The 17,458-nt window shown below is 38.6% G+C and overlaps 1 protein-coding gene across 2 annotated transcripts; it reads left to right on the forward strand.

Moving 5' to 3' along the window:
- Positions 1–2,537: 2,537 nt before the first annotated feature.
- On the forward strand, positions 2,538–8,790 carry LOC121241279 (ACT domain-containing protein ACR1). Of its 2 annotated transcripts, XM_041138993.1 has the most exons (9): positions 2,538–2,680; positions 2,729–2,737; positions 3,476–3,569; positions 3,744–3,789; positions 4,424–4,538; positions 4,717–4,784; positions 4,929–5,534; positions 7,893–7,997; positions 8,213–8,790. In XM_041138993.1, exons 3-9 carry the CDS (start codon positions 3,499–3,501, stop codon positions 8,600–8,602), a joined length of 1,401 nt encoding a protein of 466 aa, XP_040994927.1. In that variant the 5' UTR covers positions 2,538–2,680; positions 2,729–2,737; positions 3,476–3,498; the 3' UTR covers positions 8,603–8,790. The 2 variants fall into 2 exon arrangements, with proteins under 2 accessions (XP_040994927.1, XP_040994919.1); XM_041138985.1 differs by lacking the exon at positions 2,729–2,737 and having other exon boundaries at positions 2,546–2,684; positions 3,447–3,569.
- Positions 8,791–17,458: the final 8,668 nt, after the last annotated feature.

The following is a 17,458-nucleotide window of genomic DNA, read 5'->3' on the forward strand; positions in this document are numbered from 1 at the left end:
GCGTTCATCCATGAAATAAATAATAAATAAGCAAATAAAAATAAATATAGAGACATAGATATTTACGTGGTTCAGTATAAAAGTCTACGTCCATAGGGTATTTGGGGGCGAAATCCACTATGATGAGTAATTTTAAAATCTCTCATAACCTCACATATCTCACAATACAGTGAAAGAAGATCCTTTAGAGTCATTGTGCGTGGTGGAGTCTGTACGTAGAAAGCTCTTATAGATATGTGGAGATATCCTCCTTATATAGAGGACCTATTTCCTTAAAGTAATTGAGTCAAACTTGCCTTATGAACTCCTTCCCTTTTAGAAATCTTAGTCAACTTGTCTTATCCCTTATCGGTTTTATCTCTAGGCTAGATTATTGACTTTATCTCTTCCCTTATTTTTAACGGTGGGTTGGACTCGGTCAATTTTATCCCAATACATTGATTCGGTCCGGTTCCCCGATTTATCAATTTTGTTTTAACTCCTACATAGAAGAGTGTTTGGTTATTTAGTGCAAATCAAGACATGACCAACTCAAAGGTTAGGGCACTTGGGCCAATTGCTTAAGGCCCCAACCTATATATGGCCCCAAAAAATAAAAGTGCAATATGTTTTAATTTAATTTTATATAAAAATCATTTCATTAAATAAAAATTTAGATATTTTTTATATTTTTCAATGTGTGCAAGCTCGATTATACTAAATTTAATGTTTAATACAATGAATAATTTATATTTTCAAATAAATCTTTTAAAGATACTAGGATTTTTTACTTAGTTTGCATTTGGATAGTAAGGTACTCTCAGACATTCTGTGAATAGTTGTGAAAAAGTAATAAGAGAATATTATTGAATAGTAGTGAAAAGTAGGTGAAACTTAATAATAAAATAATAAATAGTAGTGATGTATTCTCAGTACCAAAACTAGGCTTAAAGTTAGAGTTTGACTTAACTGAGTGAGGATTGAGAGACTCCATGAAGGAGTAGAGTTCACTTAGGAGTGAGAAGAAACTCTAGAGAGAGAGTGGAAAATTTACTTCTTAGCCTTCATGAGGATTTAAAATCTTCTCTCGAAGTGTCCATCTACTCTCCAAGGTGAAGCGCAAATTGTTATTGATGCCATTAATAACGAAGTTCCTCATCCACACTGGCAATTAACTAACTCTAATCATAGATGATATCTGCCAAAACCTTCACCCACATGAAGATTGAGGAGTAATTGAATTACATCGTTCTCAAAATCGACATGTACACTCAGTGGTACAATAGGCAACGACAAATTTAATATTTAGTTGTATATACCCCTTGCTAGTATTCCAGATTGCATCTTATATATAGATAGTGAAAATGATCATTCTTGAAATTATTTGTAATACAATCTATTTTCTTAATATTAAGTATGTTTGATTACCAAAAAACAAAGAAAAAAAGATTTTATATAATTTTGGATACAGAAATATCTCATCTTATCTAATTTTAACTAATAATTTTATTATTATTTACAAATTAATTCAACTTATCTCATTTTATTTTACTATTCGAACGATACTTAAGTTGCCCCTGAATCAATATATAGTTCTAACGAGGAATATGATCAACTAGCTAGTATCGGCCGAAGCAAGTAATTAATAATAAATAATGAACAAATGGTACGAGGGTTGAGTTCGAAAAATCAATGAGCGCGCATTACTTAATTAGACAACTAATCTTGTGTGCGTGAGATGTACAATTTTCCTATATGTGTATATACATAATTGACGTACGTTCCTCCCACCACAAGATCAGGAAATGAGCTGGGATTGAGTACACGTTTCTCCTTATTGCAGCCGTCAGATTGATTGAATCTGAATCTGAATCCGAAATCCCAGAGGGGAGGAGATGACTCAGGGTTAAAGAATGAAAAAATGATAAACACAAAATATTTTATATAATAATATTTAAAAGAAATTATTTTTATAAAATATCTTATAAAATTAATATTATTTTATAAAAATATTTTTATTTTATAATATGTTGTAAAAAGTATTGTATAAAATATTATATATTTATCGCTACTCTAAAGAATGAGTCCAAAACCCAAAAAAAGTTGACCAACCAATAAACCCCCTATTTTTACTGTAGAAAGACACCCTGTAATCCCCGAAACAGATTCCCAACCACACTTTTTTTTTTTTTTTTTTTTTTTTCCGAGTTTTTCTTTGACAGATGACACCTGTCGCCAGCGAGTCGCCGCACTTTTTGAGTTTTGACAGCAAGGTGAATTTCCACGGGGCAGGAATATGTTACGTGGCTGGTGTGCAGTGAAAGTCCGAGTCCCTCCAGGTTACTCAACAATTAAATGTGCCAACACGTTCTGGTTGGAGAGAGAGAGAGAGAGAGAGAGAGAGTGGTTGGGTTGGTAATTAAAAGGTTATACAATTTACACAAGTACATGACGAGTCTTCATCATGATCTCCTCTTTCTGCCCAGAAAACGAACCATTTTTACCAATAAAATGAATTAATGTGGGGTCTTTGGTTCGATTAATTAAATCCCAAGAGTTCTAAAAAGCGGGCAAACTTCAGCGCTAGCTGTTCCTATATACCTCCGCGTATGGCCATCTACTTATCAGAGATATATAGAAGCCTTGTTCTTACCTCTGCTCTCTCACTTTCTCTCCGAATTTCGCAGGTTTCCGGTTACATATATATATATATATATATACATATATAATATTGATCGGAACTGATCATATGTAACAGGTAATCATTATTTTATCTCTCTCTTTTCTTTTCCATTCAACGAATCATTAATTACCCCAAAAAAAAAAAAAAGAAAAAATCATTATCCAAGTCCTCATTAATGTTTAGCCGTCTTGTTTGTGTTTGTTTTGGATGACCACTAATTCTGTTGATCTTTATCCTATAGTTAATCGATATTTGATTTGTTTATCCCGATATCACTCTTCTTATCCTCTCGAAGTCAAATTCTTAATTTTAAGCAATCCGTTTTTCCTCTATTCTCTTGTCTTCGATCTGTCGTATTCTAATACGTATGTTATATGCTTATAAATTCTTAAAACTCATGGTGATCTCTTGCAAACTACGAAATATTATTCACGAGTAACAATGAATTTGGCTAATGATTTCAATCCTAGACAAACACAAAAGGGTCTGCTTCTCTTCTTATCGAAGAAAGGATCAAGCTATGTCGTCGCACGTACTGAAATATGAAAGAGTCATATTTGTACGTACCGTGTGACTCTCCCATATATTCAGTCTTGATCCTTCTATCTTCAGCAACAAGCAATCAAGCCTCCGCTGGCTGGCTGGCTGGCTGGCTCTGATCTTATCCCTGGCCTCCACGATATCCTGATCATCCTTTTATGCACGTTTTCTTTGTCTATATATATGTATGTGTGTCTGTGTGTCATGTAATTTTGAAGGTTATATAACAGGTAATGTAAATCTAAACATGAGTTTATGCTGTCTTTTAATTAGATAGCTGCTTTGCTAATTAGAAGATGGAGATTATTTACCAGCCCTACATCGATCCGGAATTCGAATCGCTTATAGAAAGAATCTATCCTCCCAGGTACTATATATTATTATTAATTGACATGCATCATGTGGAACAGCACAATATTCATCCTAAATTGACTTCAAGTTCGAGGAAGAAGAGTACTTTTGTCTAGTTCTTTAATCAAATTTTCGTATTTTACATAAATCAGTACTGATTCACTTTGTTGCTTTGATACTACTGGCGCAGAATTTGTATAGACAATGACGCATGCGAAGACTGCACGCTTGTTAAGGTTCGATTTCGTGTTATCTTGGCTGGCGATAGACATGTATTCATTATGAGAAATCCACTTCCTCTTCCTCTCATTTTGTTAAATTTTCGATGTGAGTAGATGCCCGGCATGCAATACGTTGGAAATTCCAGCCATATATAGTTTGTGTAAACAGCTGAATGCGAGAAATACCATCAATCAGAGTACTGTTGCATGTGTTTTCGATATATATGTCCCATAAAATGAAAAGCCATAAGAACTTAATTAATTAAGCACATGATATCAGGTGTGTGTGAGAGAGAGATCAGAAGCTTTTACTGTCATCATTGATTATACATATCATGATTCATATGTTAGAAGTCCATATTCCCTTTGGGAAACCAACTTTGTTGTCTGGCACCAATGGTGAAAAACTCGTAGCTACAAGTCCATATATTAAGCCCAAAACTACCGGAACTGTAAGTACGTAAGGTCAATTACCTAGAATTAATGCAGTTGATTTCAGGGCTCTACTCATGTTTCTCAGTTGCTCTTTCTACTTTCGCGCGTGTAAAACAGGGTCGCAGATCAGTCTTTATAATTAAAACCAAGAAAACGAACTATCTATGATAGAAACCCTTTATTTATTTATTTTTTCATTTTGTACAAGTTACAGGTTGACAGTGCAAATAAGCACGGGATTCTACTAGAGATGGTCCAAGTCTTGACAGATCTTGACCTTGTTATATCCAAATCGTATATTTCCTCAGACGGTGGATGGTTCATGGACGGTCAGTGCCACGCATATTTAGTGCCTCTGTTATCCCATTTATTGCTTTTATCATTTATCTATATTAGAGAAGATAATATCAAATGCTCAGCTTCTTGGCTACATATATATATATGAGTCACCCACGTACTAGAACAGCGCCTGATTCATGTGGATCTTTGGATTTAATGGTGGTGCAGTGTTCCACGTGACAGACCAGCTCGGAAACAAAATCACCGACGAAAGCCTGATTCTTTACATTCAGAAAGTCTCTCTCTCTCTCTCTCTCTCTCTCTGTATATATATATATAGACAAACACACACACCCCTTTCTACCTCGTTTTCATCTAGCTTCTAATTTTCAGAACATTTATTAATTTCTCTTGTTCTAACAGTAGAGACTAACCTGCAGGCACTGTGTCCGAGCAGGAGAGAGCTGAGATCGGGCCACGCTTCGACTGAGCAGACGGTTTTAGAGATGACAGCGACTGATCGACCGGGTCTAATGTCTGAGATGTCAGCGGTGCTGCTCGAGCTTGGGTGCAACGTCACCTCCGCCGTGGCGTGGACCCACAACACCCGTGTGGCCTGCATACTCAACGTGGAAGATGGGTTCAAAGGGGGCCCCATTAGAGACCCTATTCGGCTGACCCATGTGGAGGAACAGCTAGGGAACGTGGTGGAGGCCCATCACGGGAAGGCCGGGGAGAGGAGTAGCCTGAGGTTGACGGCTCCTGTGACGGGCCAGACCCATAAGGAGCGGCGGCTCCACCAGTTGATGTATGCGGACAAAGATTATGAGTGGCATCATGGTTGTGATGGGGAGCATAAGGAAAATAGTTGTGATGTGTCGACCCACGTTTCAATAGAGAGTTGCAAGGAGAAAGGGTACTCGGTGGTGAATGTGAGGAGTAGAGACCGTCCCAAGCTATTGTTTGACACCGTGTGTGCTCTGACTGACATGCAGTACGTAGTGTTTCATGCAGCGGTTGCCTCCAAGGCCTCCATGGCTGATCAGGTACGTAGGTTACACGTACCAATTTTTTCTGCAACAGTTTTTTCTTTTTTTTTTTAAATAAGAAATAAGAAATTTAGATAGTCACAGCTCAAAGCTCAAGTACACTAGAAGTATACAAATAGAAACACCTAAATACAAGCTATGAAACTAGTAACTAACAAAGTGATCTAAAAATGAAACATTTAAAGAATCTCATTCATAACAAAAGTTTACGCCCAAAAACAAAGAGTTCAAAAGAAAAACTTTCTAAATTCTCCTAACGGGCGAGCTCTGTCATCAAAATAGTGTCCATTCCTTTTTAGCTACAAACACCACATTAGACATAGAAGTAACATCTTCCAAATATCAGCAATGTGATGGCTGCCTATATATCCTTTCTAATAAGCCAAAAGATCCACCACTCTCTTGGGTATCATCCAAGCAATACCCGATTTGTTGAGAATCTCATCCCAAACAGTCTTTGCGACCTCACAATGCAGAAACAAATGATCAACTGACTTCATATTTTTCTTGAACAATAACACCATTACAGACATATAATACCTTGCTTCCTCAAATTATCCGTTATTAGAATCTTCCTAAGTGACACCAACTAGCAGAAAAAAGCAACTTTGGTCAGAACCTTGGATTTCCAAATACACTTCCAAAGAAATTGATTGACACAATGATACGTCAACACTTTATAATAAGAGCTGATAGAGAAAATTGAATTTCCAGCATGTTTCCACAACACTCTATCCTCTCCTCCCTACACCATTTTAATGTCATAAAGTCTACTGAAAAAATCATTAATAATCGGCACTTCTCAATCATGAACATCTCTAAAAAATCTCACATTCCATTGGAGAATATTATTGGAAAAAGATACAAAATTAGCAACAGTGGCATCCTTGTCTCTTGCCATTCTAAATAGAGAAGGAAAAGCATTGTTAAGAGTTATTTCCCCATACCAAAGATCATGCCAAAAACGAATCTTATCTCCTCCTCCAACCTTAAAGGAAAAATGTTTAGCAAAAGCCCCCCAACCAAGTACTTCCACAAGCCCACACCATACACACTTCTAACTTCATTAGAACACCAACACTCTCGTGCCCTCCCATATTTAACATCAGTAATATTTTTCCATTACACATCCCTCTCTAATTGATATCTCCAAAGCAACTTTCTAGGAAGAGCTTTATTAAAATGCTTCAAATTATGGATCCCCAAACTCCCACAAGTAACTGACGAGCAGACTTTATCCCAACTTACTAGATGGAGCTTCTTGTCATCACCAAGATCACCCCACAAAAAACTACGAAAGATTCTTTCAATTCTACAAGCCACCCCAACGGGCAAAGGGAAGAGGGAGAGAAAATACATTGGAAGACTGGATAGCGTACTTTTAATCAAAGTTATTCTTACCCCTTTGGATAAATAAATTATTTTCCACCCAACTAACATTCTTTCTATTTTCTCAATCACTCCATCCCAAATCGACAAAGATTTATAAAGGGCACCCAAGGGAAGGCCTAGATATTTCATGGGAAGCGATGAGATCTTACAACCCAAAATGTTTGCCAAGTCCGTAGAATTCGAGATAGAGTCTACAGGAACAATTTCTGACTTAGATAAGTTGACTCTAAGCCTAGAATTTCAAGCATAACAAAAGAGCTCTCAACGATCGAAGACGGTCATGATTAGGGTCGCTGAAAATAAGAGTATCATCAGCGAACAAAAGATGCGAGACCTTGATACTACTAGGAGAGACTCCACCCACCAAAAAACCTAACATGAGATTTCTGTTTACAGCTGCATCAATCATTCTACTCAAAAGCATTTATGACAATTATAAAGAGGAAAGGAGACAAGGAATTCCCTTGTCTCAAACTTCGATAACTAATGAAAAATCCAGCCTGGGAAACCATTCACAAAGATCGAAAATCTAACTGTTGAGACACAATGTTTGATCCATGCACACCATTTCTCTCCAAAGCCATGTCTTCCGAGTAAATATAAAAGAAATTTCCAATTGACATGATCAAAAGCCTTTTCCATGTCTAACTTAACAAGGATGCCAGGAACTCCCTCTCTAAGCCTGTTTTCCAAATATTCATTTGTAACTAAAACTGAATCAAGAATTTGTCTCCCCATAATGAATGCATTCTGCTTTGGATGAATAACTTCTTCCGCAGTTATTCGAAGGAGCACCCACATCAACGATTGAAGAACAAAAAATGAGCAAGCAATATCTTTGAATGTTTTTTTCCCTATAATATTAATTAATGATACCTTCGTTTTTACTTCATGGGGTTGACCCGAATATTTGAATGTGTTATCTATGAATGTTTTCCTTACCTTAAAATGTGGACGTGACAGGAGTACTTTATACGGCACAAGGACGGGTGCACTTTGGATACGGAGAGCGAAAGGCATAAGCTATCACAATGCTTGATAGCAGCTATAGAGAGAAGAGTGTCGCATGTATGACGTCCGGCCGTGAGGCTCTGCTTTTTCACTCTATAGTCTTTACTGCCATTTCAAAGAGTTATTTCTTCTCGCGTCTCATTTTAGGCATCTCAGACGGAATAACCCTTTTTTTTTTTCAATATATAGCTTTGAGGGCTATATCACATTAAGTAAGACGAAATCGATCTGATGAAGTACTGCGTTGTAACATGTTATGTACGCATATGCAGGGACTGAGATTAGAGATCTGCACTCCGAACCGAATGGGGCTGCTGTCGGACATCACACGAGTACTTCGAGAGAATGCGCTGTCAATATCAACGGTTGAGGTCGGGACAAGGGGTGAGAGAGCAGTTGGGTCGTTCTATATAAAGGACGCCTCAGGGCATGATCATGTGAATCCAAACATAGTAGAAGCAGTAAAAAAAGAGAGTGGTGGATCAGTCCTTGCAGTTCAGAAATCCAAAGAAGGGGCTCCTTCTCAGGCGGCTTCCTCATCGAGAACAAACCGAAGCATGACCAACAGCGGCACAGAGGATAGGCCCAGATTCTCACTCGGAAGCTTGCTGTGGTCTCAGCTCGAGCGCTTCTCCGGCAATTTCGGTCCTATAAGATCATAACTCACTAGTGTTCCTAAACTCAGCAACTTTACTTCTTCCGTACGTACGTGTTGTTACTCGATCATGGATGTGTCTGTAAATAAAGGTTGGGTTGTGCATCGCAAGTCGAGTAGTTTCTCTCTTCCCAGCAATTTAGATGATATTACGGCGGTAATTGATTCAAAAAGGTATGTATAGCTCTTCATATATATATATATAGAGTACCTACTCTGCGCAGAGCCACGCGAATGGCATTCTCCCAACACCAACGAGATTCTTAATGAAAAGAGGACATCCCCTGAAAATCATCTGGCATGCATGCTTTTGTTCTTTCGTTCCACAATCATCTGCAATGAGAAACCCAAGAAATATCATCACTTGCAACATGCATTGCCCGTGTTACACTTACGATCCAAATTTTGTTTAACTCGACCTGCCGATCGAGGAGATAGCCGTCTAAATAAAATTGGCTTCCTAGTCTTATGAAGTAAATCCTTTGACAGAAAAATATATTATACATGATAAAGGAGGGGTTATAAATGGAAATCCTGAAACCAGTCTTCTATAAAATTATAAATAACCTTTCAAATCATGAAAAATACATTCAGTTTGAAGAAAGGAAATTAAGAAAGAGCAAAGACTAATGCTGAAAGCAAGGGATCATACATGCACGATTTAAGTAATTCAAAGAGGGAGGAGAAACTAGTCGTGCTACCCATTGATCTAAAGGAAGTAAGACTGTTGGCCAAGGCGTTACCTTTTCCGTTAACATGGTTGATACTAAAAGGGAAGAAATGTTTAAAACGAAGAATATTATCTCAAATGTTGGAATAAAACAAAGGAGACTGAGAATCATTATTAAACCAATTATCATCAAGAATAGAATTAATCTCCACAACTCAGTCACACACAGCTAATAGTAATACACAGCTGAGAGAATTACCTTTTTTTTTTTTTTTTGTCACAAATGAAGCGCAAAATGGGAAAATTTGGTTGTTGTGGAATGCATCGGTTTCTATACAATGGTTGGCAGGGTCTAATCAATTTGTTTCAGTGAAAGTTGAGGAGAATGGATTTATCTTTATTCTTACCATTGTGTATGCTAAATGCAACCTGATAGAGAGGAAGACTCTCTGGGAGGACCTGGTTGCTACTGGTAACAGTAACTATTCGTGGCTTCGTTGTGGTGACTTCAACATTATCAAAGTGGACTCTAAAAGTAGAGGGGGTCGTCCACGACCATTTGCAGTGATGGAAGACTTTAATTTGTGCATTCAAAATTGTGGTCTCCTAGACATGTTTTCCAAGGGCTCAAGGATGACTTGGTGCAATGGTCAAAGCGGCTTGGCTCCCAGCTGGGCAAGGTTATATAGATGTTTTATTGATACTAATTTTCTTAATTGTTATCCTAATGTGTTTTCTCATGTTTTGTCCCGTACTACTTCGAATCATTCTCCTTTAATGATTCAAATGGGTGACGATCCCTTCAGGTATGACCCTAGTTCTTTTTGCTTTCAATTTATGTGAACTGATCATGTTGATTTTCTTAGTTTTGTCGAAGGGGTGTGGAATTAAGAGGGAACTGGTTTTGGGTTATGTAAATTATCTCTTAAGTTGAAAAGGATGAAGGTATCGTTAAGATATTGGAATCAGTGTGTTTTTGGGAGAACTAATGTTATTATTAGTGATCTTGAGACTCATATTGATAGCTTGGAAACTCGCATTCAAAACTCATTCTCAGTTGAGGATGATAATAATCTCCTAGCTACTAATTTGGAGCTTTTAACTTGGAAGGGTTGAGAAGACATTGGTCTTTCTCATATGGCCAAGAAAAGTTGGCTTAAAGATGGAGATCAAAATTTTAAGTTTTTTCATACTTACTTGAATGCCAAATATCACAAAAGGGTTACTGATATGTGTTTGGCGGATGGTACTCTTTTAAAAACTCTGCTTGAAATTCATCAAGCGGCCATTGAATATTTCCATTTTTTTCTAGGGTGAGCAGTAGTTGTGAGTTACCCAACTTAGGGGATTTGATGCTTCCTGTGATTACTAAAGATGAAAATTTGATTCTCTATAGTATCTCTTCCATTGGGGATATTAAGGATGCACTTTTTACAATTCATATTGATAGTAATCCGGGTCCGGATGGTTTTGATTTTGGGTTCTTCAGGGTTTGTTGGGATATTGTTAAAGATGATTTATTGGAAGCCATCTCTGATTTTTTTCAAAATAATTCACTTCCCAGATTTTATACTGCATCTTTTATTGTGTTGATTCCCAAGGTTGATAAGCCTAATGGTTTTGATAAATTTGGGCCTATTAGTCTTTGCTCGGTGATTTATAAGATTTGTGCTAAGATCATTGTGGGTTGTCTGACGAATCTCTTTTCTAAGATGATTTCTCATAAGCAAGGGACTTTTACTCCTGGGCATAGCATTTTTGAAAACATTAGTCTTATTCAGAAAATGGTTCATTCTATTAATAAAAAGTCTCATGGGGGGTAATGTTTTGGTTAAACTTGATATGTCTAAGGCTTATGATCGAATGAATTGGAGTTTTCTATTACATGTTTTGGAATCTTTTGGTTTCTCTTCTCAGTTTTGCGATCTGATTAAATTGTCTATCTCAACCCCTCGGTACTCTATTATGATGAATGACACCTCTTTGGATTTCTTTAAAAGTGAATGGGGTTTGAGGCGAGAAGACCATCTTTCGCCTTATTTATTTATTATTATGCAAAAAGTTTTGTCTCGTCTTCTAAAGGAGGCATTTCAGCATGGTAAAATTGGTCAATTTACTCAAGCTAGAGATACTCCTCTTATTTCCCACCTTATGTATGCTGATGATATTGTTATATCTGCTAATGGTGGAAAACAATCTATGAAAGGTTTGATGGAGGTCTTAAATGTTTATGATATTTCGACAGGCCAAGCTCTTAGTAAAGATAAAAGTGTTATTTTCTGCTCTAAGAAGATTCCTGCTTCTAGAAAATTCTCTATTCTCCGTATTACAGGTTTCTCGGATGGTTCCTTTCCTTTTAAGTATTTGGGTGTTCCTATTGTCGTTGGTAGGCTTAAGGTTTATGATTTTGGTGAGTTGCTTGGGAAAGTAAATAAGAAAATTGCAAGGTGGAAAATGAAATTGCTCTCTACTGATGGTTAGGTAATTCTTTTGCGCCATGTTTTGTCAAGTATGACCACTCATCTTCTTGTTGTTTTACAAGTTCCTAATGGGGTGCTTACGGCTTTGAATATGCTTCTTAGTTCCTTCTTTTGGGGTGATTCTAATGGCAAATGTAAGCGGAAGTGGGTGGCCTGGAAACATATTTGTACTCATGCATAGGAAGGTGGCTTGGGTATTTGTGATTTTGGGGATATTCAGAAGGCTTTACACATGAAATTTGCCTGGAGTCTCATTCAGGGTCAGTCTTTATGGACTGAATTTTTTAGAGGAAAGTATGTTCATGGTAGTCATATATCCCTGCCAAACCCTAATAAGGGTACTCGATTTTGGAAATCAATTGTTCATAGTATTCTAAAGGTTCTGAATAATTCAAAATGAATGGTTAAGGAGGGTAATATTTCTTTCTGGTATGATAACTGAGAGGATGGTGATCCTATTAGGGCTCATTACCAAGTTCTTGAGAAACCTATGTTGAAAATTAAAGAGTATTGAGTGGATGACGGATGAGATATTCCCCTTTTGGAAAGCCTAGTGGGTCAAAGTAAAGCTCTTTAGTTATATCAGTTTTTGGCTAGGACACGGTGTTCTTGTTTGGCTGAAGGATAATAATGGTAAATTTGCTACTAAAAGTGCCTGGGATTATATCCGCATTCGAGCGCCTCCCTTACCATGGGCTCATTGGATTTGGCATAACAATTTTCCTAAGAAAATCTCTATCATGCTGTGAAAGGCATCCTATAATTGTTTGAGTGTTGATGATAAGATCAAGAATATTGGCATACCTATGGTTTCTAAATGCAATTGTTGTATCAAGGGTCATATGGAAGATTTAAACCACGTGCTGTGTACTGATGATTTTGCGAGACAAACTTGACGTCTTACTGTGACCCATTGATGGAGATCCAAGAAGGACCATTCGTAATGCCACTAGGAGAGTTAGGCGTGCCGAGGATAGGAGGGTGGCATTGGGGTGCATGCATGGCTTGGGTAATGGGTCCTTACACACCCAAAACAAGGTCAAGTAGAGGAGGATTAAGTTGTTAGCCAATTCCTTGATTTTAGGGGTTGGTTGGCAAATCCCTTGAACTTAGGGGAGGAGGCAAACCCCTTGATTTTAGGGGATTGGGCGGTTGCTATAGGATTAACCGAATATCTCCTTCAAATTAAGGAGATTGTCTATTTGTTAATTTGTTTCCTTAATTTTAAAATTTTGACTTTTTTTTGGATTGTGATTTCAAATTTCAAAAGAAGTTGTTAGAGGGAATAAGTGGGGGAAGGCTAGCCAAACCCTAGTACTATTTATTTCGGGTTTGCATTGTAATTGAGGCATTATGCTATTTTCAAAAAAAGTGAAGCTTATGCTTTATCACCTTAATTTTTGAGAATTAAGTGCTAACCTGAGTTAATCTTAATTTTCACCATCATACAAGCTGGATCTTGGTGTTGCCTTGAGGCAACCCTAGATTTAATCATCCAACACGCCACAAACACTTGAGTGAGAGTGAGGCTTCTATCATTGGTGCTTTCATTGGGAGGTGTCCAACCCAAAGAGAGGAAGCCATGACCAATCGACAACCAACTCATAGGAAGCGGATTGAGAACCTCGAAGCCACTTTAGAGGTACAACACACTGCTACCAATGAACGGCTTGGAATGTTAAAGGAGGTACTCCACCAATTGGTGGATCTAAGGAGGAATGGAGAGAGGAGGCACCATAGGAGAAGAGCCCATAGTCCGGAGGGTTCCGTTGGATCTAGAAGAAGCCAATGCTGAGGGAGGGTGGATGACTCGAATTCTTCTTCTCAAGATTCCTCTAAGCACTCATAAGGAATCAACTGAGGAAAGTGAAGAAAGAGGAGACCATGATGAAAGGAGAGGAGCACGTACGGGGGAAGTTCTCAAGCCAAAGATGGACTTTCCAAAATTCAATGGTGATGACTTGAGTACTTGGATTAGTAGAGTAGACCAATACTTCGAGTACAATCACATGGAGAGCCATGCTAAAGTGTCCTATACTGCCTACTTCCTTGAGGGGGAGGCCAACTAATGGTGGTAATGGATGAGGAGGACCTATAGGGCTCGAAGGAGGGAGTTGAAATGGAGGAGGTTCGGGCCAACCGAGTATTTGTACTACCATGAGACTCTCTCAAAGATCAAGCAAACCGGATCTTTAAGAGATTATCAAAAGGAGTTCGAATAGTTATTCACTATAGCACATGGGTGGTTGGAGAAGGCCCTCATCGGGACCTTTGTGGGCGGCTTGAAAAGTGAGTTGGCGGCGGAGGTAAAACTTAAGAAGTTGAAGACCTTGATGCAAGCCTTGGAGGTTGCATGGATTAAGGAAGATCAACTCCAAGATTTTAGGAAGAATAGCCGCTTGGAGGTGAGGAAACTACCCCCAAAGGTTTCCAAGTTTGATGCAAACCAAATTTTTAGTGAGGACTTCTCACCGGGAGGTCCTAGTGGAAGTGCATCAAGTGGAACCAAATCATTACCCGATGGAGTGAGAGGCTACATTGGGAAGAGATGCAATGACGAAGAGAGAAGAGGCTTTGTTTCAATTGCAATGAGAGGTTCATAATGAGAAAGTTAAGAAAATTTTTCTTATAGAGATGGAGTCGAAGGAAGAGGAAGACATAGGGAGGAAGAGCAAGAGCGAGAAGATCAAGAACAAGATGAAGGCATAAGGGGAGATCCTCAAATTTCTATCCATGCATTGACGGGTGTTGTGGGGCCTAGAACGATGAAAACGCAAGCATACATTGGCAAGATGGAGGTAACGGTTCTTGTTGATAATGGTTCATCTCTAAACTTCATCAACTCTAAAGTGGCCGAGAGCTTGGGGGTGCCTATGACTTCTATTAGTCCATTCGAAGTCAAGGTAGCTAGTGGGGAGAAGATGAGGTGTAGAGAAGTATTTAAAAAAGTATGTTTGAAAACACAAGGCCTTAAAATTGTAGTGGATTTATATTCTTTGCCTATTGTGGGGTTGGACATTGTGTTGGGTGTGCAATGGCCAGAGGAGCTAGGGAAGATAGTCTCGGACAATAGAAAAATGACTATGGAGTTTATGATGGGGGCAAATGGGTGACCATCAGGATGAATGGAAGAGGGGGATGTAAGGCTGTAGGGCCTAATGAGATGGAGAAGCTATTGTGATAAGGGGCAATGTTTTTCTATCACATTGGCCTCCCAATTGAATGGCTTGAGTGAGGTACATGAAGTGGAAGATAGAGGCATGGAGATGGAGTTAGGGGCCAAGGTTTCTAATGACTTTAGGGAGTATTTGAGGAAGGGTGGCCAAGTGGCAACTGAAGACTTGGTTCAATGGAGGAGGCTCCCAACCGAATATGCTACATGGAAAAGTGTTCGAGTTCCCAAGGATCAATTCTCAGATTTGGACCTTGAGGACAAGGTCGGTCTTTAAGGGGAGGATTGATGGAGATTCAGAAAGGGCCATTTGTAATGTCACTAGGAGGGCTAGGCGTGCTGAGGATAGAAGGGTGGCATTGGGGTGCATGCATGGCTCGAGTGATGGGTCCTTAGGCGCCCAAGACAAGATCAACTAGAGGAGGATCAAGTTGTTAGCCAATTCCTTGATTTTAGGGGTTGGTTGGTAAATCCCTTGAACTTAGGGGATGAGGCAAACCCTTTGATTTTAGGGGATTGGGCGGTTGCTAAAGGATTGACCGAATATCTCCTTCAAATTAGAGAGATTATCTATTTGTTAATTTGTTTGAGTTTGTTTCCTTTATTTTAGGAGTTGTTGGGCTTGTTTCCTTAATTTTAGAAGTTTGACTTGTTTTTGGATTATGATTTTAAATTTCAAAAAAGTTGTTAGAGGGAATAAGTGAGGGAAGTCTAGCCGAACCCTAGTACTATTTATTTCGCGTTTGCATTCTAATTGAGGCATTATGTTATTTTCAATAAAAGTGAAGCTTATGCTTTGTCACCCTAATTTTCAAGAATTAAGTGCTAACCCGAGTTTGTCTTAATTTTCACCATCATACCAATCGGATCTTGGTGTTGCCTTGAGACAACCCTAGATTCAATCACCCAACACACCATAAACACTTGAGTCAGAGTGAGGCTTCCATCACCCAGTTAGGTGCTCATATGGGTGTTTTTCAGACGTGGAAGAAGCAAACTAATTTCTGGTTTCGCCATGCTGGAAAGTCTTCTCAATTATGGATTATTTTTTGTCTTCTTCTATTTATTGTCTCTTGGAAGCTTTGGGACAGGCGCTGTAAGGCTCGGTTTGAGGATAAGGTAGAGTTAGTTCAGTTGGTTTGGCATGTTATTAAGCTTTAGATTCGTAGGATTATTTCTTTAGTTATCAAAGTTTCTAAGATCTCTTCCCATGATGTTGCTATTTTACAGAGATTGGAGATACACGTTTTATTTCCCAAACCCAGGCAAGTTCATGTGATTAGGTGGATCCGGCCTCCACAAGGTTGGATGAAGATGAACTCGAATGGTAGTAGCTTAGGGAATCCTGGGCCGGCGGGTGCTGGGGGTGATTCGTGATAGTTGTCGTAGATTGCATGCAGCTTATTTTGTGTTCTTAGATGAGGGGTCTAATAACTTTGCTGAATTGAGATGCTTCTTAGAAGAGGTTCAAAGGTGTTTTCAATTAGGTTTTGGCAGGGTTGAGATTGAGACAATCTTGCAATGACTTGTTAACTGGATTACAAAAGGAGCTTGTAATATTTGGTACTTAGAAGATTTTTGGGAAGAGTTGTAGGGTCTCTTGGGTTGCGTGGAGTATCGTTTGACCCATGTTTTTCGGGAGAGTAATGTCGTGGCAGATGTTTTTGCCAAGCAGGGAGCTGAGAGTTTGAATATGGATTGGACCATTAATAGCGAGAACTTGACCGGTCACATCCAAGGTCTTCTTCTTATAGATAGAATTGGTTTTCCCTAGCTGCGGTTCAAGTAAGTTTCCACTAGTAATTTCTATTTTGAGTTGATATTACTTGTTGGTGTTTTCCTTTTGCAGGTGCCTTTCGTTACGTTTTACTTTTTCTTGGTCATGTAATTTTATTATGAGCATTGATGACTATTTTGTATTGTGGTCGGGTTGTTTAATTCTTTTGATGCCTGGGTTTTGGTTTTTTTTGTTGAAAATCTTTAACCCCCATGCATCTGGATGTAACCACGATTTTCCTCCGCCCTAAGTGAGGGTTATCAATAAAATTTGGGTACGGTCCTCTTCTTTAAAAGAAAAAAATCTCAAAAATCTCAGTTTGAAAGGTTTTATCTACCCCATATACCTAACCCATTTCTTTTAGTTAACAACCCCTCCCCTCCCCCCCCCCCCCCCCTAACATTGCCATTTCCTTTCTTTCCCCATTTCTTCCTTGCCTTCATTCTCTGCAACTTTTCTTCTTTGGCCAACATCTCTCTCTCTCTCTCTCTCTCCCTCTCCCTCTCACATAATTGCTACAAGGAGCTCAAAGGTTATTTTTAGGTGTCGACCCCATCACTATAAGAAGCGCAAAATAACTCTGGAGATGTCGGATATTCGATTGGAACGATGCGATTTTCCTCCTATTAATAAGCACGAATCGAAGCCCTCAAAACACACAAGTTTCTCTCTTCTCATTTCATGTTTTTTGTTGGGATCGCTCTCTCTCTCTCTCTCTCTCTCTCCCTCCCCCCTCTCATTTTTCATGTTCTAGTAAGCTCTCT

Source organism: Juglans microcarpa x Juglans regia, chromosome 1D (assembly GCF_004785595.1).
Source record: "Juglans microcarpa x Juglans regia isolate MS1-56 chromosome 1D, Jm3101_v1.0, whole genome shotgun sequence".
Taxonomy (NCBI): domain Eukaryota; kingdom Viridiplantae; phylum Streptophyta; class Magnoliopsida; order Fagales; family Juglandaceae; genus Juglans; species Juglans microcarpa x Juglans regia.